Below are 25,172 nucleotides of genomic sequence, written 5' to 3' on the forward strand. Positions count from 1 at the left end.
GCTAATTACTCGCCACTTATGGGTTTTTGAGGTCATTTCTTGGTGCTTGTGTATTATTCTGGATGTACTTAAATAGTTAGGCACATTAAATTTTAGTTCAGAGAGAAAACGTATTTTTGGCCAAAAATCCTTTAAGGCTTTAGACTTACAATTTTTATCATTTTCGGCCAAAAAATGGATTTTGTTCAAAATTTCAGTATAGGTACCCCTAAATGTGCTGCTTAAGGATCTGTTAACCAAAATTTGATATCTTGATTATAACTTGTTCAAATGGCTTTTAGAAAATGTTCAAATGATTTTAGAATATTTTAATTTATTTTTGTAAATGTTAATTACTCGCCACTTATGGGTTTTCGAGGTCATTTCTTGGTGCTTAGTATTATTCTAGATGTACTTAAATAGTTAGGCACATTAAATTTTAGTTCAGAGAGAAAAGTATTTTTTGGCCAAAAATCTTTTTATATTATAGACTTGCTAATTTTTTGTCATTTCCGGCCAAAAAATGGATTTTGTTCAAAATTTCAGTATAGGTACTCCTGAATGTGCTGCTTAAGGATCTGTTAACCAAAATTTGATATCTTGATTATACCTTGTTCAAATGGCTTTTAGAAAATGTTCAAATTATTTTAGAATATTTTAATTACTTTTGCAATGCTAATTACTCGCCACTTATGGGTTTTCGAGGTCATTTCTTGGTTTTTGTGTATTATTCTGCATGTACTTAAATACTTAGGCACATTAAATTTTAGTTCAGAGAGAAAAAGTATTTTTGGCCAAAAATCCTTTAAGGCAAAGACTTACAATTTTTGTCATTTTCGGCCAAAAAATGGATTTTGTTCAAAATTTCAGTATAGGTACTCCTGAATGTGCTGCTTAAGGATCTGTTAACCAAAATTTGATATCTTGATTATAACTTGTTCAAATGGCTTTTAGAAAATGTTCAAATGATTTTTAGAATATTTTAATTACTTTTGCAATGCTAATTACTCGCCACTTATGGGTTTTCGAGGTCATTTCTTGCTTGTGTATTATTCTGGATGTACTTAAATAGTTAGGCACATTAAATTTTAGTTCAGAGAGAAAACGTATTTTTGGCCAAAAATCCTTTAAGGCTATAGACTTACAATTTTTTGTCATTTCGGCCAAAAAATGGATTTTGTTCAAACTTTCAGTATAGGTACTCCTGAATGTGCTGCTTAAGGATCTGTTAACCAAAATTTGATATCTTGATTATAACTTGTTCAAATGGCTTTTAGAAAATGTTCAAATGATTTTTAGAATATTTTAATTACTTTTGCAATGCTAATTACTCGCCACTTATGGGTTTTCGAGGTCATTTCTTGGTGCTTGTGTATTATTCTGCATGTACTTAAATAGTTAGGCACATTAAATTTTAGTTCAGAGAGAAAAAGTATTTTTGGCCAAAAATCCTTTAAGGCATAAGACTTACAATTTTTGTCATTTTCGGCCAAAAAATGGATTTTGTTCAAAATTTCAGTATAGGTACTCCTGAATGTGCTGCTTAAGGATCTGTTAACCAAAATTTGATATCTTGATTATAACTTGTTCAAATGGCTTTTAGAAAATGTTCAAATGATTTTTACAATATTTTAATTACTTTTGCAATGCTAATTACTGAGGGAGGAATCCTTGCCCGGGGTCTTGAGGGACTGGGGATTCCTTGCCCAGGGTCCTGAGGGAGGAATCCTTGCCCGGGGTCTTGAGGGGCTGGGGATTCCTTGCCCAGGGTCCTGAGTGAGGATCCTTGCCCTGGATCCTGAGGGAGGGATCCTTGCCCTGGGTCTTGAGGGACTGAGGAATCCTTGCCCAGGGTCCTGAGGGAGGGAGGGAGAGCACAGCGTCACAGGAGAAAGTTTTAACTCATAGGATCTCTTGTTCACGTTGACTCTTGTGTTGTTAAAATGTTTCTCTCGTTGGCACAGAGTTTGTTGTGTGTAAATAATAATTATAAATCCTAACTCGTGGAATATATCGTGTGAGGTGTAAGGTCAGTGAGACGCGGGTCAGCCTCGACCCTGACGCAGACTCCTGGGAGTAATGGCCAACTTTCACGGCAGCATATATAAGTGAGTGACTCGTGGCCAGGCGCGTTTGTTTCTGTCGGGACGCGCCGAGCGGGAGACAGCACCGGTGTACAGAGTGTGAGTGGCGGCAGTCAAGCACACCAAGTGAGGTGCTTCAGGACACAGTGCGAGTGAGGGTCACCCCAGGATAAGTGGAGGCCCTAAGTGGGATCATTCCCTCTCCACAGACGCACACACCCGCCACCATGATCAAGGTAAGGCGATGTTTTGTGTGTGGTCAGGACATGTTGTACTCTACTCTACTCTACTCTACTCTACTCTACTCTACTCTACTCTACATCAAGGAACATGACGAGACTCGACCTGACCCTCGGAGCACTATCACCACAAATAATTTACATACTAATAATGTCGATGTTTATTGTTACTGTATAAAACACTACTGTCCGGTCCTGAAGTCTGACACCATAGTACTGGTGCTATCTCTGACACCATAAATACAGTGACAGCTATTTTACGATGGATAACATCTAGCTATCAATCTATCTATTATCTATCTATCTATTATCTATCGGTGTCTGTCTATCGACTCAAGGTCTTACTCTGTTTACCGAGTGATGCCAAACACGTGACAGTGACGCAGAAGAGGAGGAGAAGGAGTAAGAGACAGGAATACAGAGGAGGAGAAGGAGGAGGAGTAAGAGACAGGAATACAGAGGAGGAGAAGGAGGAGGAGTAAGAGACAGGAATACAGAAGAGGAGGAGGAGGCGATAGCAGCAACACAGAGGAAGAGAAGGAAACAGAAAGGGAGGAGGAAGAAGAGCGATTGAGTAAATGGGAGGAATGAAGAGAGTAAAACTGTTCTAGGGAGAGAGGGAGGAAGGATAACACGTGATGGAGGAGGGGATAAAGGATAATATGGGAAGGAAGGATAACACGTGATGGAGGAGGGGATAAAGGATAATATGGGAAGGAAGGATAACACGTGATGGAGGAGGGGATAAAGGATAATATAGTCAAGAAGGAAGGAAGGATAACACGTGATGGAGGAGGATAAAGGATAATATGGGGAAGGATAACACGATGGACAGGGGATAAAGGATAATATAGTCAAGAAGGAAGGAAGGATAACACGTGATGGAGGAGGGGATAAAGGATAATATGGGAAGGATAACACGTGATGGAGCAGGGGATAAAGGATAATATAGTCAAGAAGGAAGGAAGGATAACACGTGATGGAGGAGGGGATAAAGGATAATATGGGAAGGATAACACGTGATGGAGCAGGGGATAAAGGATAATATAGTCAAGAAGGAAGGAGAATTTAAAATATATAAGTACAAGGAGAGGTACAGTTCTTCAAGGCCGCGGCAGAAGGTAGTGTATGTGTGTGTGTGGCCAGCAACATCCTACACACACACACCAAAAAGTATCTTTACTCTTTTGTGTTACAAGACAATATGACACAACGGACGAAATGAATTAAAAAGGTAGTGTCAACACTCTCTCTCTCCCTCTCTCCTGTACAGTACACGGTCCCTGGTGTAGGTCACACGGAAGCAGTGGTCGGCTGACAGTATAAGACGTGTTCTGCCCCACCACCACCACCACCACCGGGTCCTACTCCCTTACCTCACACATCAGGTCTCCACGTCACCTGATAACTCTCTCTCTCTCTCTCTCTCCCCCAGCTTCCCCAGTACATGGGCTCCCCAGTTCCCCCCCAACTGTTTCTCCCAGGGTGTAGATGGCTGGTGTCATCACCTGGTAGGTCGGTGGAGAGCCGCCGGAAGTAAGGTGTTGGTCAGAGAGAAACTTGTCCTGGCTCCCGTACCCTGTCGCTCCCCTATCGCTCCGCCTCCCCTCCCTTGTTGCCTCTCTTCTGCACACTCCCTACCCCTCCCTATCGCTCCGCCTCCCCTCCCTTGTTGCCTCTCTTCTGCACCTCGCATCTCTCTGCGTCACGTACGACCATTCATCTATTCCACATAATCCTCTTCCTGTGTTAACTACTCTATCTTTCCATCACATAAACCATCTCAAGTGCTTCCTGCCCCCTCCTATCCTCACACCATCCCACCTCGACCATCTTCTATCCCCACTCTTCCCTCCCACATCATCCTCGTACCCTTAGCTTTCTCACCCCCCCTGCACTACCTGGCTGTGCCCCAAGAGGTTATAGAAACTAAGCTCCCCTGCCCCCCTCCCCTGTCCTGCCCTGCCCCCCTCCCCTGTCCTGCCCTGCCCCCCCCCACACCAATACGTCACCGACTTTAAGCTTTATTCTGTTAAAGTGAACATAAGACATCTCGTGGTATGAGAGACGCCTGGCTGCTGGTGTCTCGTGGTGTGAGGGACGCCTGGCTGCTGGTGTCTCGTGGTGTGAGAGACGCCTGGCTGCTGGTGTCTCGTGGTGTGAGAGACGCCTGGCTGCTGGTGTCTCGTGGTGTGAGAGACAGCGTGACCATGATACCTATTTTCTGAGGAGTTAATTTCTCTCTCTGAACTCATCTCCTCGTCCCGGAGAATATGATGTTATCTCGGTCTATCTAAGAAATTGCCGAATATCCCGCAGTACCTGTTCAATATCTTACAGTACCTGTTCAATATCTTACAGTACCTGGTCAGTATCTTAAAGTACCTGTTCAATATCTTACAGTACCTGTTCAATATCTTACAGTAGTAGTAATTCCCTCACAGATGGTGTTATATGAGTGAGGTGTGGTCCCAGGCCTTCCTATCGTAGACGGATTAACACATCGCTGGTTGTTGTTGTGTCTCACGGGCAGTTATCACTGGGTACCTGGGACCTTACTGTGTGAAGGTTAACTTGGGTACGACTCGGCTGATACTGTTGACTTGTTCCCACTGACTTAAGCACTATTCAACACTATTCACCTCTGTTCAACACTGGTTCCATTCCTTTCTTAAATGAAATTGTAACTTCTGGCGAGAACTTGTTGATATTCCGGTGGGGAGAAGGGTTCAGGGGAGGGAGTTGGTATGGGCCAACATCACAGTTGACCTGGCTGCTCCCAGAGGAGCGCCAGGTTTCGCCTTGACCCTTCGGTGGTCAAGGATGTAGTGTATGTGGAGAGAGAGAGAGAGAGAGAGAGTACGCCACCTTCCATAAATATTGTTAACCAGAGGCGCATCAATAATTACCTTAAACTTTACATAAGAAGATGAACCACAACAAACGAGTCTGGTGGAAGGTTGAGTCAAAACAAGTTTGAATCTTACGTAAAAATGTCGGTAAAAAGTTAGTTGTCTTATTGATCTTATTTTCAATGTTGGGGGAGATGTTTCTTGTTGAGGAATTGGGGAGAAGGTGTGGTGGAGTGTTGGAGGATGATTAGTGGTGGAGGAGGAGGCGTACCAACTGTCCCTACCTGCCACCGCTTTCTCTCAAGGCCACCAAAGAACGCAATGGTGGACTGGTGTTGCCCGGGTCTCTCTCTCTCTCTCTCTCTCTCTCTCGACCAGTGAGTTAATTCATTCCTCGTCATCCTCTCCACACCTGTGCTCACTCACCTTCCTATGACGAGGCAAATGTGTTGGTTAAGGAGCGCGGGAATGGGGCCTCCAACACGTCACTGCTCCCATAGACAGAGACAATTGGTATATATTAACTAAACGACCGTCTCTGATTGGCTGATTCACTGACCAATAAGAGACGAGTCACAATCAGAAAACAATATGACGTCCGAAAGAAAAAAACAAAACAATATTTGTGGAAGAAGCAGAACGTGTTTAGCTTGTGACATAAATCATAATGTTTCGCTCTCAGGTGGGGATGTGAGGCTTTACCTGTACTGTTAGTGGGTGGTGATGACAAGTTCGGCTCAGGTGAGGATGTGAGGCTTTACCTGTACTGTTAGTGGGTGGTGATGACAAGTTCGGCTCAGGTGAGGATGTGAGGCTTTACCTGTACTGTTAGTGGGTGGTGATGACAAGTTCGGCTCAGGTGAGGATGTGAAGCTTTACCTGTACTGTTAGTGGGTGGTGATGACAAGTTAGGCTCAGGTGAGGATGTGAGGCTTTACCTGTACTGTTAGTGGGTGGTGATGACAAGTTAGGCTCAGGTGAGGATGTGAGGCTTTACCTGTACTGTTAGTGGGTGGTGATGACAAGTTAGGCTCAGGTGAGGCTTTACCTGTACTGTGAGTGGGTGGTGATGACAAGTTAGGCTCAGGTGAGGATGTGAGGCTTTACCTGTACTGTTAGTGGGTGGTGATGACAAGTTAGGCTCAGGTGAGGATGTGAGGCTTTACCTGTACTACTAGTGGGTGGTGATGACAAGTTAACTCCACTAGAGGAATTTCTTAAAAGTTTCACTAAAAAATAAAAAAAAGGACATTTTTGTGGTTCTTTTAAACACCTAAAGAGGACATCCTTGAGAGTCCTTCAGGGTAGGAGGGAAGATGTTTCCTTCAGGAGTAACCGGGGGCGGTGCTGGTGTATGGGGGCGGTGCTGGTGTATATGTGGTTACCAAGTAGGAGGTAGATGGGGTTGGAGGGATGTTGGAGAGGAATGTGGTGAGGGGGAGTGACAAAGACTCTGGGGTACATGTACTGTACTGTATGTGTGTTGGTGTTATCTCTCATATTTCTCACTATACACTCATTTCTCTCTGTCATGTCTCTCACCTCCCATTCATTCTCTCACCCTCCCCCTCCCCCCACTCCTCCATCTTACCGGCCTTCCTTCCCCACCTCTCCTTCCCATCTCCCCCCCCTCCCTCCTCCCCAGCAACTCTACTCCCATCCCCTACCCCCTACCCTCCCTCCCGCTCCCTCCATCTCCCCTCCTTTCCCAGCCTCCAATCATTGCCAACAGTGACCAGTGAATAAGACTACCTATACAGACCCTATCACACTTTACTTGTTCCTTTCCTGCTACTTGTCCTCCTTTTTTGTTTGGTGGGCATGGGCTGGGAGGGAGGGAGGGTAGGAGAAAGATGGAGGTAGGCAGGAGAGATTGCTTCTGAAGGGAGTGAGTGAGGTATTGTATGGAGGAGGGCTGGAGGTAGAGTGAGGTGTTTATGGAGGGCGTGAGGGAGGTGGAGGGTTGAGTTACTGGGGGCATAGAAAGCCTGGAGACCATCACTTTCTCGGAATGTGAGTGAGGAAAGTAGCCAGGTGGGGGGAGGCGCTGGGCTTGCTGCCCCCGCGCCTTGTGTGGTGGGGAGAGATGAGGGTTTATAAAAGGTAAAATATAAAAGACAAACTATCAATAGGAGGAAGTAGAGAAGACCCGAGGAAAGTGATGGAGGAAGAGGGAAGGAAGGACGGAAGGAAGGAAGGGAAAATAAAAGGAAATAACATAAAAATATACTATACAAAATAATCTTAACTACATATATATATATATATATATATATATATATATATATATATATATATATATATATATATATATATTATATATATATATATATATATATATATATATATATATATATATATATATATATATATATATATAAGAGATATCTAACCATTTAGTACGATAATTTTAACCCTTGAGTGTGATAATTTAACCCTTTGAGCACTATAATATAAGCAGCTTTTGTGAACTAATTGGGACCTTGAGAGCTAATTGGGACTTTCTTTTGGGAGACTCTCTGGTGTAAGAAACTTTGTGTGCAGAGGAGGCGGCGTGGGAAGAGGAAGGAGGAAGAGGAGGAGGCGTGGGAGGAGGAAGGAGGAAGAGGGGGGAGGGAGATGTTTTTCGGGAGGATGTATTTAAATGAAGCTACTGGCTCTCTCTCTCTCTCCTCGGCATGCTACAACCTAAATTCCTAAAAAAAACATCTAACACACACACACACACACACACACACACACACCTACACACACCTACACACACACACACCCACACACCTACACACCTCCCACACCACACCTACACCACCTCACACCCACACACACACACACCTCACACTCACACCTACACACACACACACCTACACACACACACACACACACACCTCACACACACACACACACACACTCACCCACACACACACACACACACACACACACCTACACACACACCTACACACACACACACCTTCCCATGATCCCCTCCCTGACCAGTTATCCCTCCTCCAAGTCACAGGCCTGGCACTTGACATTATTAGGGACCTGCCACGCTTTGCTATAAACAGATGAAATGTACCGGGAACTTTCCCCCCACACACTCATCATTCTCTCACTTTATGTAACTTGACAAAACCTATGACCCTTCAGGCTTTTACGCCCTTAATGTACGAGTCATAAAGGCAAGTATGAACTTTGCATACTTCCCAGATGGGCGCTGTAAACGTTTCTGCGCTTCACCCTGCACAGGATGTAAGGGGGTGCCCAATAAACTAGCCCCCTTGGGGGCAAATCTGAAATCTTCCCATGATCATTATTCAGGTGAGCCGGAAAGTCACACCTGTAAAGAATTTCTCAACATTATTATTCCTTAAACACAAAAGAAGATCGTGATAATAATATATAATAATAATAAGATCGTGTGAGAGAGAGAGAGAGAAAGAAAGAGAGAGAGAGAGCTCTCTTATGACTGTCATATTTATAGAAAGCTCATGGTAGTCTTCTTCCTTACATACATACATACTTACGTTACATTACATGCATACATTCATACATACATACATTACATACATTACATACATACAAACAGGTAGTTGATTAATTAAACCGGAATCGTTATTTGGTTTAACATAACAAATAAATGGTTTATCTCAAGGAGGAGGAGGAGGAGTGTGTGTGTGTGTGACCAGGGACGTGCCCACTCTCAGTTACGGCAGAGAGAAAGTCACAGGTGTTGCTCACTACGTCTTTGGCTGTTGGTGTAAACATTCATCACTCTCTCTCTCTCTCTCTCCCATGTAATAACTAATCACAATTTTTGATTAAATCGATTAAAATAATTAATTAAATAGAGTGATAACATCAGTCTTGTTTCTCTAATGGTCTTTTAGAAGTCATTAAAAAGTTTTATTTGTTCATATCTCACTTTATCTAACGATGGTTTATTGAGAGAGTTCCGTAACGATAACACCTGGGTAATGAGACGATCATCTAACACCTGGGTAGACGATCGGGTGCGGCTTTCTTGCTGCCCCACACGCCAGGGTCAGGGAGAGAGTCAGTGGGAGTTTTCATTCCCATACGATAACATCTCTCTCTCTCCGCCCTGCCCCGCCCTGCCCTGCCGCCCTGCCGCCTGCCCTGCCCGCCCTGCCCTCCCCACCCTGCCTGCCCGCCCGCCCCGCCGCCCCGCCCGCCCGCCCGCCCGCTGCACCCGCCCTGCCCCGCCCCGCCCCGCCCACCCGCCGCCCGCCCTGCCCGCCCGCCCACCCGCCCGCCCTGCCCCACCCCCGCCCTGCCCCACCCCGCCCTGCCCTGCCCCGCCCTGCCCTGCCCCGCCCTACCCCGCCCGCCCTGCCGCCCGCCACCCCCGCCCTGCCCTGCCCTGCCCGCCCTGCCCTGCCCCTCCCTGCCCCTGCCCCGCCCTGCCCGCCCTGCCCCGCCTGCCCTGCCCGCCCTGCCCTGCCCCGCCTGCCCTGCCCCGCCCTGCCCTGCCCCGCCCTGCCCGCCCGCCCTGCCCTGCCCCTACCCCACCCCACCCACTACCCCGCCCTGCCCCTTGCCCACCCTGCCCTGCCCACCCACCCACCCACCCTACCCACCCTACCTGCCTACCCACACCCACCCACCCTTTCACCCACCCATTCTGAATTCTCTTCCCGTATACCCTTATCTTGTCGTTCTCGTTCCTCCTATGTGCAGCATCGAAGCTAGGTAATCAAGTAGTAATTGAGAATTAGCATGGTAGGGGGTCGTCATAGTGTACCCCAGCACAGATCAAGAGGTGGGCTGAACCTTTCCTTCCTCCTGACTGTTAGCAGAAAGTGAAGATAAATTAAAAGGTACTTTCATCCTTATTGTTTCTTGATGGTGGCATTGTATTTGTACATATTATTGTATTGTAATAATAATAATAATAATAATAATTGACGGTTTATTGAAAAAGTTCTGCTGCCCGAAGGCTGAAAATATACATTGGACATAAAAGACTTATTACATACATTGGTGGTTCAACAAAAGCCTTCATTAGAGAAAGGTAAAGGAACATACAGTGAACATACAGATTAATGTAGGTGTTGAACAGCAAACTCGTAGTGTAGTAACTCCCTCCCAGATGGTGTTAGGAGGAACTCACGTGGTGTAGTAGTTCCCTCAGATGGTGTTATGAGGGACCTGGCGTGGTGTAGTAATTCCCTCGCAGATGGTGTTATGAGGGGCCTCACGTGGTGTAGTAATTCCCTCACAGATGGTGTTATGAGGGACCTCACGTGGTGTAGTAATTACCTCACAGATGGTGTTATGAGGGGCCTCACGTGGTGTAATAACTCCCTCACAGATGGTGTTATGAGGGGCATCACGTGGTGTAATAATTCCCTCACAGATGGTGTTATGAGGGGCCTGACGTGGTGTAGTAATTCCCTCACATATGGTGTTATGAGGGACATGTGGTGTAGTAATTCCCTCACAGATGGTGTTATATGAGTGAGGTTTGGTCCCAGGCCTTCCTATCGTAGACGGATTAACACATCAGTGGTTGTTATTGGGTCTCGCGGGGGCCGTTATCACTGGGTACCTGGGACCTCACTGTGTGAAGGTTAACTTGGGTGCGACTGTTACTGTTGAGTTGTTCTCACTGACTTAAGCACTGTTCACCACTGTTCTCTATTCAACACTGGTTCCATTCGCTTTCTAAATGAAATTGTAACTTCTGGCGAGAACCTGTTGATACCGGTATATGTCCTAAAGTAGCAAGCCGCCTGCACGTCATGACCTGCCGCCCTAGATAGTTTCAGTGTTCTATCCCCGTAGGCGTGCAAGTATGCTGAAAGACGATTTTATTGTAATGAATTCAACGAGGAGAAGATAATGATGATGATGACGATGATGTTAATGAAGAAAGAAAGGGGAGTCTGTGTGGGATGATGTTATGGGCCTTGTTGAAGATTACTCCTGCTGGGGGATTCATATGACGAGAGAACCACCACCACCACCACATGACTTGCTCACCCCACGGAACACAAATCAATATTATTATTATTTTTTATTCCTCTTCGCCATTTACAATATAGCCTCATCACCACGACTATATACTGTACTACCATCACCCACACGATAAAACCATCACCTCTCGCATACTTCCTCTTGATGATAGTGTCCTTCTGTTGTCATCTGGAAGACTTGAGATTCTACTGGTAACTGTATATAGTGTACTGTGGATGTTATTCAAGTCATATGTTCTTGATGGACTCTTACCGACGCCTTCACTAGTGTTGTTCAGTAGCGTCGTGAGGTGATGATTGTGTGGAGGAAACGTTACTTTTACTTCTTTTCTGACGGAGGTGTGAGAGCTGCTTTATTAATAGGTCCAGTTCAGTTAGGTCAGGTTAGGTCAGAACTAATAAAAAACTCTAATTAAATGGTGATTCTTATATAATTTTGTATTCAGGAACTCCTCTCCCCCAAAAGTGTTGTGTATTATAATCTTACCTGTACTGTACCTTTCATTATATAACAGCGTCTCGTGGCAGCGTTGAACTCGGGGAAACACGAGAGCAAATGTAAGGAAAAGTGACACACACGGGGAGGTGACGGTATAGTTTTAGTGGGAACAATGGGCGGAGAAATGTGTTTAATAAGGTACAGAAGACAATAAAAGTGAAAGGGAGAAACAGAATCACGACAGTTGCACATATGTGGTTTCTTTTACGTCTCTTCTCCCACACATCATTAGTCTTCCCCACACATCATTAGTCTTCCCCACACATCATTAGTCTTCCCCACACATCATTAGTCTTCCCCCACACATCATTAGTCTCCCCACACATCATTAGTCTTCCCCACACATCATTAGTCTCCCCACACATCATTAGTCTCCCCCACACATCAATAGTCTCCCCCACACATCATTAGCCTCCCCACCACAGTCCCCCACACATCAATAGTCTTCCCCCACACATCAATAGTCTTCCCCACACATCATTAGTCTTCCCCACACATCATTAGTCTTCCCCACACATCATTAGTCTTCCCCACACATCATTAGTCTTCCCCCACATCATTAGTCTTCCCCCACACATCAGCTCCCCCACACATCATTAGTCTCCACACACTCACTTCCCCACACATCATTAGTCTCCCCACACATCAATAGTCTCCCCCACACATCATTAGTCTTCCCCACACATCATTAGTCTCCCCCACACATCAATAGTCTTCCCACACATCAATAGTCTTCCACACATCATTAGTCTTCCCCACATCATAGTCTTCCCCACACATCAATAGTCTCCCCACACATCATTAGTCTCCCCACACATCACAGTCTTCCCTCACACATCAATAGTCTCCACACGCCAACACACACCAACAAAATCCCCACACACCCTCGGGCTTTGTGTCACAGGTGAGCGCCAGGAAGCCGTACTAAGGTGATAAACTACAGGCATTTTCTGTCACCTTAATGATTTAAACGTGACCTTCCGGGTAGCTGAGTCAACCTCCTCTACCTGGGGAGAAGGAGAGGGGCTGGCTGAGGGAGGTGAGGGGTGGTGAGAGACTGATGGGGAGGGGTGGCTGAGGGAGGTGAGGGGTGGTGAGAGACTGATGGGAGGGGGTGAATGAGGCTTTGATTTTTAGATTGTCCACGAGGTGGCTAGTTTATTGGGCACCCCCTTACATCCTGTGCAAGGTGAAGCGCAGAAGCGTTTACAGCGCCCATCTGGGAAGTATGCAAAGTTCATACTTGCCTTTATGACTCGTACATTAAGGGCGTAAAAGCCTGAAGGGTCATAGGTTTTGTCAAGTTACATAAAGTGAGAGAATGATGAGTGTGTGGGGGGAAAGTTCCCGGTACATTTCATCTGTTTATGGCAAAGCGTGGCAGGTCCCTAATAATGTCAAGTGCCAGGCCTGTGACTAGGAGGAGGGATATCTGGTCAGGGAGGGAAGAGGTGTTGGTAACGGCTGGGGACCTGTAGGAGGAGGTCATAGGGCAAGTGAGGATGTAGTGAGAGAGGGTGTGAGAGTCGGGTTGGCCACAAAGTTTACAAACAGTGCGGCCAGGCTCAGGGTTGCCAATGTACTCCCATAGGTACCTGTACCCTAGGCGCAGTCTCATGTACATAATCTGTTGAGATCGAGTCAGAGATTGATACTCTTTGTAGTGGCGGTTGGAGTCACCGGTTACAGCGTCATAGTGGCATAGTGTGACGCTGCCCCGTTGTTTCAGGTGTGTCCAATGTTTGTCAAATGCCTCTCGTTGTGCGGCGTGTATGCGAGATTTGAGATGATTCAGGGCGAGGGCGAGGGTGGCTTCAATATCTTCTTCTTGTGTCGCTTCTTTGGCAAGCCGATCAACAGTGACACAGGCAGTTATTCCTATGCTTTTGACTGCTGGTTCTTGACACTACAGGGCTCTGGTGTCACAGGTTCTTGACTGGTGTACCCTGGCCTCTGAGTGTACAGGAGAGTCACATTTTAAGTCCCAAGGGAAAGTCCATGAGAAACACTATAGAGTGTTTAGGCACTTTCTCACTGTCCCCCTCTTGAGAGTGGCGGCGTGTATGTCTGTAACGCAATTCCTACATGTGTGTGTGTGTGTGTGTGCATTTTCTCTCACTTGCCTCTTTCTTCTTCTTCCTCCATCTCCTCCTCCTCTTTCTTTACTTCTCTCTTCTTCTTCTTCTTCTTTGCTGTTTCAGGTTTCTTTTTCTCATTCTGTTTCTCTTTTATTCTTCTGGTTCTTCTTCCTTTTCCGTCTCCTTTTCCTTGTCCTCCCCTCTTCCTGTTTCTCTTCCTGTTCCATCTCTTCTTTTGTCTTCCTCTTCCTCTTGTTATCCTTTTTTTCTTATTCTTGTTCCTCCTCCTCCTGTCAGTGCTCAACCTTTTACAAACTCTTAACCAACCCAACCGGACACCGACTGACAGACAGACGAACAGACAGACAGACAGACAGACAGACAGACAGACAGACAGACAGACAGATTTAACACTTCCATTACCCGCGTTGATAACAGATAATTTACACATAGTTTCTACGACGTTAACATCAATTTGTGGTTTTCTTTCTAACTTTAACTCTCTTAATGATGATTTGGGGAGTAATTTTATATCTCACGTCAACAGCCAAATCTCACCACGTTAGCGCTGAGAGAGAGAGAGAGAGAGAGACAGAGAGACTGACTGACTGAATGACTGACGCTTTTACACTGTCACTGGATGTATTGAATTAGCGGCATGAGAAAAGTGTGTGTGTGTAGGAGAGAAGGAAGGATTGAATCAGGGAGGAATTGAAGGAAGGCTGGAAGGAGGGAAGGAATGAAGGAAGGCAGGAAGGAAGGAAGAAGGAAAGATGTGAGAGCCTTGGATAACACAGATGGTTGAATGGGACGTCCCACAAGTGTCCACCATCTTTGTTTTTGTCTGATCGTCAACTGTCGTCTCTCTCTCTCTCTCTCTCTCTCTCTCTCTCTCTCTCCTGACGTCAACTAAGTCATTACTTTCTACCAACAAACTTCTTTCTCTCTGTTATTAATATAGTAGCTGGGAAAATAACATGTGAATACATTAAAAAATAAATAATCTTTCTATTATCTGTCCGGTTGTTGTCGTAGAGGCCGCCAATGTTTATATCCCGACACAAACATCGCAATGTCTTCCTGTAGACATACGAGATGGATGGTTGTGGTCAAATATCAACATTATCTCTTTATTCCTACCTCCCTCCTCCTCCTCCTCCTAAACCTCATCCAACTTCTCTTCTTCCTCCTAGACCTCCTCCTCCTCCTCCTCCTCCTCGTCCCTAGTCTTCCTTCCTCCTTTTCCGCCTCCTAAACTGCATCCTCCTCCTCTTTATTCTCCTCCTAAACCTCCTCCTCCTTTATCTTCCTCCCCCTCCCTCCTGCTCCTCATCCTCCTCCTTCATGGGTAATAGTGTTCCTTCTGAGAGCATGAGTGAGTGTATTTCTCATTTCGTATATAATGAATCAAAAAAGTCTCGGGACGGCTGAGGAAAGGAAGGAAGGAAGGAAGGAAGGAAGGAAGAAGAATTGAGTGAACATTATTAAGACAACATTTTCTATTTTCTCACCTTCACCAGGGGAGGGCAGGGCAGGGAGGAGGGGGTCACTGAATGAAATTTGTTTGAAGAAGAGCGATGGTTGGCTGATCTCTCTTCCCAACACACAAACACGTTTACTAAGATCTTTAAATATGTAACAAGTTTAATAATATTAGTCCATCAACAGTTAAGAATCGTGGGAGATTAACTCACTATTGACTTTCTTTATGTCATTGTTTCCAAGTGACGTCACGCAGCGCTAATCTGAACCCGGGTGGATCCACGAACGTAAACACAGGAAGTCTTTAAGGACTCAGTGTTTTCTACCGTCACCAGAGTGGGAGGCGACGTGTGTATGTGAGGATTAGTAGTATATGTCGAGTGTTTTATTATCAGTAGTGTCGTTGGGAGGCTGAGGATCCCATTAGATGTGAAATTGATGGATAAAAATGTCTTGTGTGTCGCTGTAACTCGTCAACATTGTACACACACACACACACACACAGTGGAGGATCTTAAACCCGGCCACATATTACCAGTCGTTCTTGAAGGTAAACAATGTAACACGTACAAGGATCAGAGGGAAACTTGACGGGGTGGGGGTGGAGCTGTGGTTGACGGGACCTGTGTTTGGCGGGGACCTGTGGTTGACGTGGACTTGTAGGTGACGGGGACCTGTAGTTGACGGGGGCATATGTGGTTGACGGGGGTACATGTGGTTGAAGGAGAGGGACCTGTGGTTGACGGGGCACATGTGGTTGACGGAGGGGGATCTATGATTGACAGGAACCTGCGGTTGACGGGGACCTGCGGTTGACGGGGACCTGCGGTTGATAAGGGCACATGTGGTTGACAGACATTCACTAAACGGATAATCTTACTTTCCCCTCCGTTACATATTTACGCAAGATGCCTCACGGGAACGGCGGCGCGTACAGGAGAAAGTTAAAAAAATAATAATGCGTACGAGAGTTGCATCACGCGCGCCCACTCCTGCCTGCACCACACACCCACCCACACGCCCCTCCCTGACACACCTGACACCCGCACCAACACCCTCATCAACATGTTTGACACACCTGAGCAACACTGAGTGGTGGAAACCCTCACCTGCCGCGTCCTCCTGGGCTCACCTGACCTACACGGAGGTTTCAGGAGGTTGTAGGAGGTTTCTTTCTCCCCCTGTCCTTCACTTTCCCCTTCACCTTTCTCTTGATCAAAACTCTCTCTCCCACACACACCTGAGCTGTTTTCCTAACCATTGAAAGAATTGAAAAATCTCACCTTCAGACCATGAATGAATGAATGAATGAATGAACTTCTTTCACATCAATAGAATGAACAAAAATAAACGAACAACAAAAACAAGAACACAAACAAATAAATATAATAATGAATAACAATAAAGAACCAGCGCATTAGAGATCATTTTTAACAGGTATTTAATGGGACTTTCACCCCTTTAATTACTACCTACTGTACTTGATCAGTGACAGGTTATTAAGACAAGGCTATGTTAGTACTCGCTCTTACTGGGGAAGGGAGAGGGGGAGAGGGGGAGGAGGGAGGGGGGAGTATGTTGGATGGTTGTTGGTGGTGGTGATAGTGGTGGTGGTGGTGGTGGCTGTTGTTGGTTATACTACTACATCAACTACTACCACCATCACCACAACCACCACCACCACCAACAACCACCACCACCACCAACAACCACCATCACCACAACCACCACCCCCATCACCACAACCACCACCACCACTACTACCATCATCACCACTACCATCACCCTCCTCCTCCCAACAACCACCACCACCACCACAACAGGTGTTCTCGCCTCACATAACAACAGCATGAAGCAGCTCCCCGGGATCTTCCTCACCTGGTCATTAATTACCTCACGTCTCAGGCCCCCCTCCCCCCCAGGTGTTTTGGGGGGTGGCGGAGGAGAGAGGGAGGAGGAGGAGCAGGAGCAGGAGGCGAGGGGGGGGGGGAAGTCTTAATCTACAGCCTTCCCTCCTCCTCCCTCCACCACTACTACCCTCCCTCCCTCCCCTTCCTTCACATCTCTGGTTCATGGTTTTCATAATAATAGTGACAATAAAGCACACACACACACACACACACACACACACACACAGGACTGTGGGTGAATCTGTCGCCCGCGGGTAGTGACGTCACCACTGGGAGGAATTTGTTAAATGCCAACAAGTTTTTCCCTGGACGACGACGACGATGATGGCGCCAGTTACTGTTGGTCATGACCTTGTCTGACCCAGCCGACTCATCCTGCCCTGCTGTCACCCTCCCCTGTCGACCCGACCTGCACTACCTTGCCACCCTGCTTCGCCACCCTTCCACCTTCCTCGCAGAGTTACACAGACAGCCACACATAAACACTCCTCACCAGACACAAACGTCACAGTAATTAACCATTACGTGGCAACAAGTCTGTTTTTTTTACCAATAAAGTTATGACCATAAACCTGGCGAGGCAGGTTGTGGTGGCGGCCGTGGACTTGGTCGCCAACACAAGTGGTCGCCACCAACTGGATCAGCTGAGTGAGTTTGCGTTTGTGGCGGTGTTGTGGTCGGTTACCTCACCAATACGTAACACGAGAGGATAGCAAGACTGATCCTGCTCTGCTCACACTTAATACTGTACTCTACCTGACGAGCTTGATGGCCAAAACAAAATACGTAATCGTCTTCTGATAACTTAATGTCACTTATTACTGCGGGTGATTATGTAAACGATATACATCACTAAATTGATTTTATTACAAACCTCTTCCTCGGTGCTGTGAACTTTGTGTTTACTTGTTGGTGAAGATAACCGGAACAAAACACCACAGCTGTGACTCAACTCGTCCCGTGTGTTGCTCCTCCCTCCCCCTCCTCCTCCTCCCAACATTTTCTCTGACCTCTCACTGCTCCCCATCTCACTTTCGCTGCTACTTTCCCCCTCCTCCCCCCACTGACCCTCTTATACCACACTTTCCCTGACCCTCCCTCTTACCCTCCTACCTGCACCTCCCCCTCACCCCCCTCCCTCACCACTGGTACCCAGAGAGGAAAAGTTAGAAGGCATCAGCCACTTTCTCTCCACCAGCCAGTACACTGTGTTCACCTCGACGCTGTGTCCTGATTCTTAAGACGAAACTCACCTGCACCTCCCCCCCCCTCTCCCCAACCTTTCCCCTTTCACTTACATTTTTCATTGTCGTTTTTTCTTTTCTGTTTTAAATCATTCTTATAATTCTTCTAACATGACGACGATGGTCCAAGATGTATTATTATTATTATTATTATTATTATTATTATTATTATTATTATTATTATTATTATTATTATTATTATTATTATTATTATTATTATTATTATTATTATTATTATTATTATTATTATTATTATTACATCAGTTAGTCTATCACGGTGGCGGGAACAGTTTTAGGCTCGTAGTTAATCCTTCGTCTTCAGATCACTGTAAGGAACTGTTCCTCTTCTCCAACGTGTTATACTGAGGTCCTCATGTCCTCTGTTGTCATCCTCACGGTAGATTTGTCCCAGGTGAGGGGGAAGGAGAGGAGGGAGGGTAGAGAAGAGGAAAAGGAGAGGGGGAAGGGGGTAGGGAGAGGGGTGAAGGGGAAGGGGGAGTTTTTTAGTTTAACAAATTTATTGGCAGAGCTTGTAGTACAGTTTGCCTATTCTCAGTAATTCAGTCAGGTTCTTGACACTGAGGGTGGTATCACTTCTCACTGCCACGCAGGACAGAGGTTCATACACAAAGAAATACATCATATTCATTAACAACTATAAATGTATAGAGGTCAGATTGATATGGATAATGTCACTGTTCACTGCCATGCAGGACAGAGGTTCGTACACAGAGATGCATCATATTCATTGACAGTACATATACATATATGTACACACACACACACACATATACATACAGTACATATATACATACACATATACATGTACATGTACATATACATACACACACGCACACATACATACATATACGTCGGTCAGATTCATGTGGGTAATGTCACTTTTCACTGCCATACAGGACAGAGGTTCGTACACAAAAATGCATCATATTCATTGACACTATATATAGGTCAGATTCATGTGGGTAATGTCACTTTTCACTGCCATACAGGACAGAGGTTCGTACACAAAGAAGGAAATACATCACATTCACCAGCAGCATATATAGGTCAGTGGATCATATACATTGGAGTCATATTCTAATTGAAGACTAATCAGTGTGGGCTAGCAAATTTGGGATAAACAGCACTTGCTGCTGCTGCTGCTTCTTGCTGGAAGGGGGAGGGGAAGTTCATTATCAACCAAGTATTAACTGGTGGTATAGAAGTGGTATAGAAAGTGAGCATCGCCGCCTACCCTAACCATTTATAGACGGGTCGTGATCCCGAGACACAGCTCAACTCTCCTCCTCCCTTTCTCCTTCTTCTCCTTCTCCCTCCTTCTCCTCATCACCTCAGCTCCTACTTCCCTCACACTCCATTCTTCCTCTCTCTCTTCTTCTGGGTCTGATCCACAGTCTCAATCCACCTATCACCTTATAATCACCTATCACTCTTATAATCACCTATCACTTGTAATCCACCTATCACACTTGCAATCTGCACATATAATCCACCTTCACTTATAATCACCTTCAATATACCTTCATATATCCACCTTTCTTATAATCTGCCATAATCACCCTGCACTTATAATCACCTATCACACTTATAATCCTCTATCACTTGTAATCCTGTTACACTTATAATCCACCTATCACACTTATAATCCATCTATCTCATATAATCCACCTTCATATAATCACCTATTACTTAATCTCTTCACATATATCATCTATCACACTTATAATCCACCTATCACTTAAATACCATTCATATAATCACCTTCCTTATATCCTTGCCTTATATCCATCACTATCCTTCACATTAATCACCTATCACTTATTCCTTCACTTATAATCCCTATCACTTATAATCCACCTATTACATTTATAATCCACTATTACACTTATAATCCATCTATCATTTAATCTTTTTTTTTTTTTTTTTTTTTTTTTTTTTTTTTTTTTTATAATCCACTATACCTTATAATCTTTATAATCACCTTATTATAATCACCTATCCATTATAATCACCTATCACTTATAATCCACCTATCACACTTATAATCCACCTATCACACTTATAATGCCTCTATCGTGCACCAGAGCGTAAACAACAGCAAGACCTCAACAGAATCGACCATCAGGGCTGTGTGTTAGGTTAGGTAGTCGGGTTTGTCTGCCTCGGGTTTCACTCTTACACAACCTGTTCATCACACCTGCGGGTCCAACAAGACGGCGTGATCTCATCCCATAAACGAGGTCTTGTGGTCTCCTCTCTGCTACTCTCAGTCATAAACAAGGAAGACGAGTGCCGGAGGTTGAATGTTTTGTGAAAGCATCTGGTGGCGAGGAAGAAGAGAGAGAGAGAGAGAGAGAGAGAACACTTGGTACCTGGAGATGACTTACACCTCACCTGTGTTTTAGTATACAACAAAGAACCACAACTCTGCCAGGTAGCTTTCAGGAGTGGCAGCCATCTTGGTCTATATGTACAGCACCCGTTCATTATACAATTTATTCCAAATGACTGGTAGACGAGTTGATCTTACAAAGTGATTATTACAAACAGACAAACTTTCATTACAGTCAGACAAACTTTCATTACAGTCAGACAAACTTTCATTACAGTCAGACAACCTTTCATTACAGTCAGACAAACTTTCATTACAGTCAGACAAACTTTCATTACAGTTAGATAACCTTTCATTACAGTCAGACAAACTTTCATTACAGTTAGATAACCTTTCATTACAGTCAGACAAACTTTCATTACAGTCAGACAAACTTTCATTACAGTTAGATAACCTTTCATTACAGATAAATTACAGAGAATTACAGATAGAGAACTTGTAATTACTTAAAAAAACATTGGATACAAACAAATTATGGTTACAGAAATTATAATTACACACAGGGGGTAGTCGTGACAACAGCGAGCGTGACAACTGACAACATTTGACGCGTGACAACATTGACGCGTGACAGTAACAAGACTTAATGTGTACTCTGTGATTTGTTATTTAATTTTCTTGGTCACACATTGATTGTTGTTTTTTCTTCTGTTTCCAGGTGAGACTTGTGTTGATGAGGGAGGTGAGGGAGGTGAGGGGGGTGAGGGGGGTGAGGGAGGTGAGGCTGACGGTGGGTATGTATGGTTCACCTCATCCTATCTGTCGTGTTGACTTGGCCCACTACCACCACCACCACAACTACCACCACCACCACAACTACCATCACTACCACCGCTACCACTACCACCACACCTCCACCACCACACCCCCACCACAACACCTCCACCACCACACCCCTACCACCTCACCATAACATTATAGCATTCACCTGTCGTAGTTCGCGTCCTAATGACTTATAATCACCTTATTGTGTGTCTTCTTCGGGCTATGATCACCACTTGGCGTTACATCTTGTCTCGGGCACGATATATGCATAGGGCTCTTGTCTTTTACCTGTCTCCTTATATTACACCTGTCTATTTACACCTGCTTGTATTACACCTGTTGGAAGGTTAAAATGGGGGGAATTTCCTTGCATATAATAATAAAGGGAAGGAAAATTAATTTATACTTCTTAAGGGGGAGGTGGGTGTTATTGTCGGTATTATTATTATTATTATTATTATTATTAGTAGTAGTAGTAGTAGTAGTAGTAGTAGTAGTAGTAGTAGTAGTAGTAATAATAATAATCGTATGGTATTACTGTTTTTATTATCATAATTTTGAGTACCATAGACTGGATTCATGATATCTAATCCATGTCTAACACTTTGGTGGCAGCGGTGTGTTTACTTGTATTTATTACACAGTGATTTTATAATAACTAGGTGTCTAAGTCGTCAGCAGTATGGTGCACACAGTAACTAGTGTATTTGTTGTGTGTTCTCAGGTGGCGCTCATCGCTGGCGTTATTCTGGTGGCGTGCATCAGCGCTCTGCCACAATCTCACTCCAACACCCAATACGCCCAAGAACGCTCCTACCCAGCAGCAGTCTACCCTCCACCACCTTCCCCACATCGACCAGCCCCGAAAGGCAAGAGTAAGGACAAAGGTTTCTTCGGCTTGGATTTATTCAAAGGCTTTACGGATTTCTTCAGCTTCGATAAAGGAAAGGGAGGAAGAGAAGCGCCTTCAAAGGGCTATGGACCTCCGCCAATTCTTGTTTATGGCCCTCCCCCTGTGTCCAAGGGTAAAGGCGGCTATGGGCCACCTCTCCCTCCTTCTAAGGGTTATGGGCCCCCAAAGGCATCTTATGGCCCTCCCCCAAAGGCATCTTATGGCCCTCCACCAAAGGCATCTTACGGCCCTCCACCAAAGGCACCAAAGGCATCTTATGGCCCTCCCCCAAAGGCATCTTATGGCCCTCCTACAAGAGCATCTTATGGCCCTCCCCCAAAGGCATCTTACGGTAGCCCCTCCCCAAGGCATCTTGGCCTCCCCAAAAACACCAAAGCATCTTGCAGCCCCCCCTCCTCCAAAACATCTTATGGCCCTCCACAAAAGGCATCTTATGGCCTCCCAAAAGCACCAAAAGGCATCTTACGGCCCCTTTCACAAGCACCAGCATCTTGGCCCCTCTCCAAGAGCATCTTACAGCCCCTCCACCAAAGGCATCTGTAGCCCTCCCCAAAAACACAAAAAGCATCTTGCAGCCTCCTCAAGAGCATCTTATGGCCCTCCCACCAAAGAGCATCTTATGGCCCTCCCCAAAAAGGCACCAAAGCATCTTGGCCCCTCCTCAAGGCATCTTATGGCCCTCCACCAAAATCTTATGGCCCTCCCCCAAAGGCACCAAAGGCATCTTACGGCCCTCCACCAAAGGCACCGAAAGCATCTTACGGCCCTCCACCAAAGGCATCTTACGGCCCTCCACCAAAGGCATCTTATGGCCCTCCACCAAAGACATCTTACAGTCCTCCTACAAAGCCTAATTATGGCGCACCTCCTCCTGCACTAACTTACGGTGTTCCTAAAGTTCCTCCCTCCGGCTACGGCGCCCCCAAGCCTGTCGATATAATCATCTCCCAACCTACTGGCAACTATGGGGTGCCCCCTCCTCCTCCTCCTCCTCCTCTTCCTCCTAAGGGCAATTATGGGGTACCACCACCACCTCCTCCTCATGGCAACTACGGGGTACCACCACCACCACCTCCTCCTCCTCCTCATGGCAACTATGGGGTACCACCACCACCACCTCCTCCTCCTCCTCATGGCAACTATGGGGTACCACCTCCACCTCCTCCTCCCCCTCATGACAACTACGAGGTACCTCCTCCTCCTTCACCTCAGGATAACTATGAGGTACCACCTCCTCCTCCCCCTCATGGCAACTACGAGGTACCTTCTCCTCTTCCTCTGGCATCAGTTGCCTCCGTCCTTGCTCCTACCAACCAATACGCACCTCTCCCCATTGTTCCAGCACCTCTCCCCATTGTTCCAGCACCTCTCCCCATTGCCCCAGCTCCTCTTCCTTCTATTCCGGCTCCTGACCCTCTTCCTCCTGTTCTTCCTCCCGCCCCAGCTCCACTCCAACCCCTCGGCAGCCCTCTACCCACAAAACCGGACTGCGAGGCGTGCGACAATGAGCCATGGGTGCCCATGCAGGTGGCAGGTCCAGTGGCACCAGCCCCTCAACCACCCCCAGTGACCAGTGTAGTTCCAGTCTCCGCCAATCCCCCGGCTCCTGTTGTCACCTCCGCTCCCGGGTGAGTATTGTACATTCACAACAAGACCTCAGTGTCTACCTCGGTCCTCTACACTCACTTCCACCATTAGACTCTCATATAAAACAGTGTGTCACCTTGAATCATTTATACAGTAACTAACACGAACACTACACAAAGAGCAATAACAAACCACCACTACCATAATTTATAAACTTATTAATGTTTTCAAATATTTGTATCCTGACCACAACTAATTATACACTCAGTACAAGCTTCTATAATATCTTGTAACTCTTTGTACCATCGTAGGCTGGACTTCGATTTAAGATTTGTGGACGTTGTGGGACAAACTATAGAGGAGCCGTCACTCGACCTTCAGGAGGACCCGGGAACCTTGAATGAGGAACCCTTCTACATTGTTGACAGTGAACCGTAAGTCTCTCTCTCTCTCTCTCTCTCTCTCTCTCTCTCTCTCTCTCTCTCTCTCTCTCTCTCTCTCTCTCTCTGATAATCGTATTAACATTATAACTGTTCGTGTTATGAGTTCTGTATGACCCATTAACAGAACTCTCCCTCTCTCACCAACATACTGAGTGACCTTTACCAGTCTTGCTCTCCCCCACCATCAGGCTAGGTGCTGGTGTTCGTGACCCCAGGATGATGGAGGAGGAGGTGACACAAGACGTGGTGTATGTACTGACTGAGGACGACCCACAGCCTGTTGTCAGTGAGGTACCACAGGTCGACACCCCCACCCTCTATGAGAGTGAGTTGAGTTACTATTTTGTTCACTACATTATTATTATTATTATTATTATTATTATTATGATTATTATTATTATTATTATTATTATTATTATTATTAGTTTTATTATTACTATATTTTTATTAAATGTGTTAATAATTATTATGTTTGTGGCCGGTAGTCGAGACACTCGCCCCCATCGGCCTACTGGATAACATCAACCTTCGGGTGTTTGACCAAGACGTGAGTATAGACACAACCTTTCATTAAAAAACAAAGAAAATAAATTAACTATTATATAAATCAAAACTCATTAGTAATTTCAATTAAAAGACAACAATTGCCTTAGTTTAATAATACTTTCATAACAGTAAGAATATCCTT

At 45.5% G+C, this 25,172-nt stretch overlaps 1 protein-coding gene across 1 annotated transcript in view; it reads left to right on the forward strand.

The window, feature by feature from the left end:
- Positions 1 to 1,746: 1,746 nt before the first annotated feature.
- The window catches only part of LOC121866228 (serine-rich adhesin for platelets-like), a 35,289-nt gene continuing 11,863 nt past the window's right edge, over positions 1,747 to 25,172 (forward strand). The window contains exons 1-6 of the mRNA XM_042365841.1: positions 1,747 to 2,299; positions 22,266 to 22,801; positions 23,030 to 24,082; positions 24,353 to 24,475; positions 24,673 to 24,809; positions 24,970 to 25,031. Of these exons, the coding sequence (XP_042221775.1) occupies positions 2,291 to 2,299; positions 22,266 to 22,801; positions 23,030 to 24,082; positions 24,353 to 24,475; positions 24,673 to 24,809; positions 24,970 to 25,031 (1,920 nt within the window). The 5' untranslated portion in view covers positions 1,747 to 2,290. The remainder of the gene's footprint in view (positions 2,300 to 22,265; positions 22,802 to 23,029; positions 24,083 to 24,352; positions 24,476 to 24,672; positions 24,810 to 24,969; positions 25,032 to 25,172) is intronic.

Source organism: Homarus americanus, unplaced genomic scaffold (genome assembly GCF_018991925.1).
Source record: "Homarus americanus isolate GMGI-L3 unplaced genomic scaffold, GMGI_Hamer_2.0 scaffold46974, whole genome shotgun sequence".
NCBI lineage: Eukaryota > Metazoa > Arthropoda > Malacostraca > Decapoda > Nephropidae > Homarus > Homarus americanus.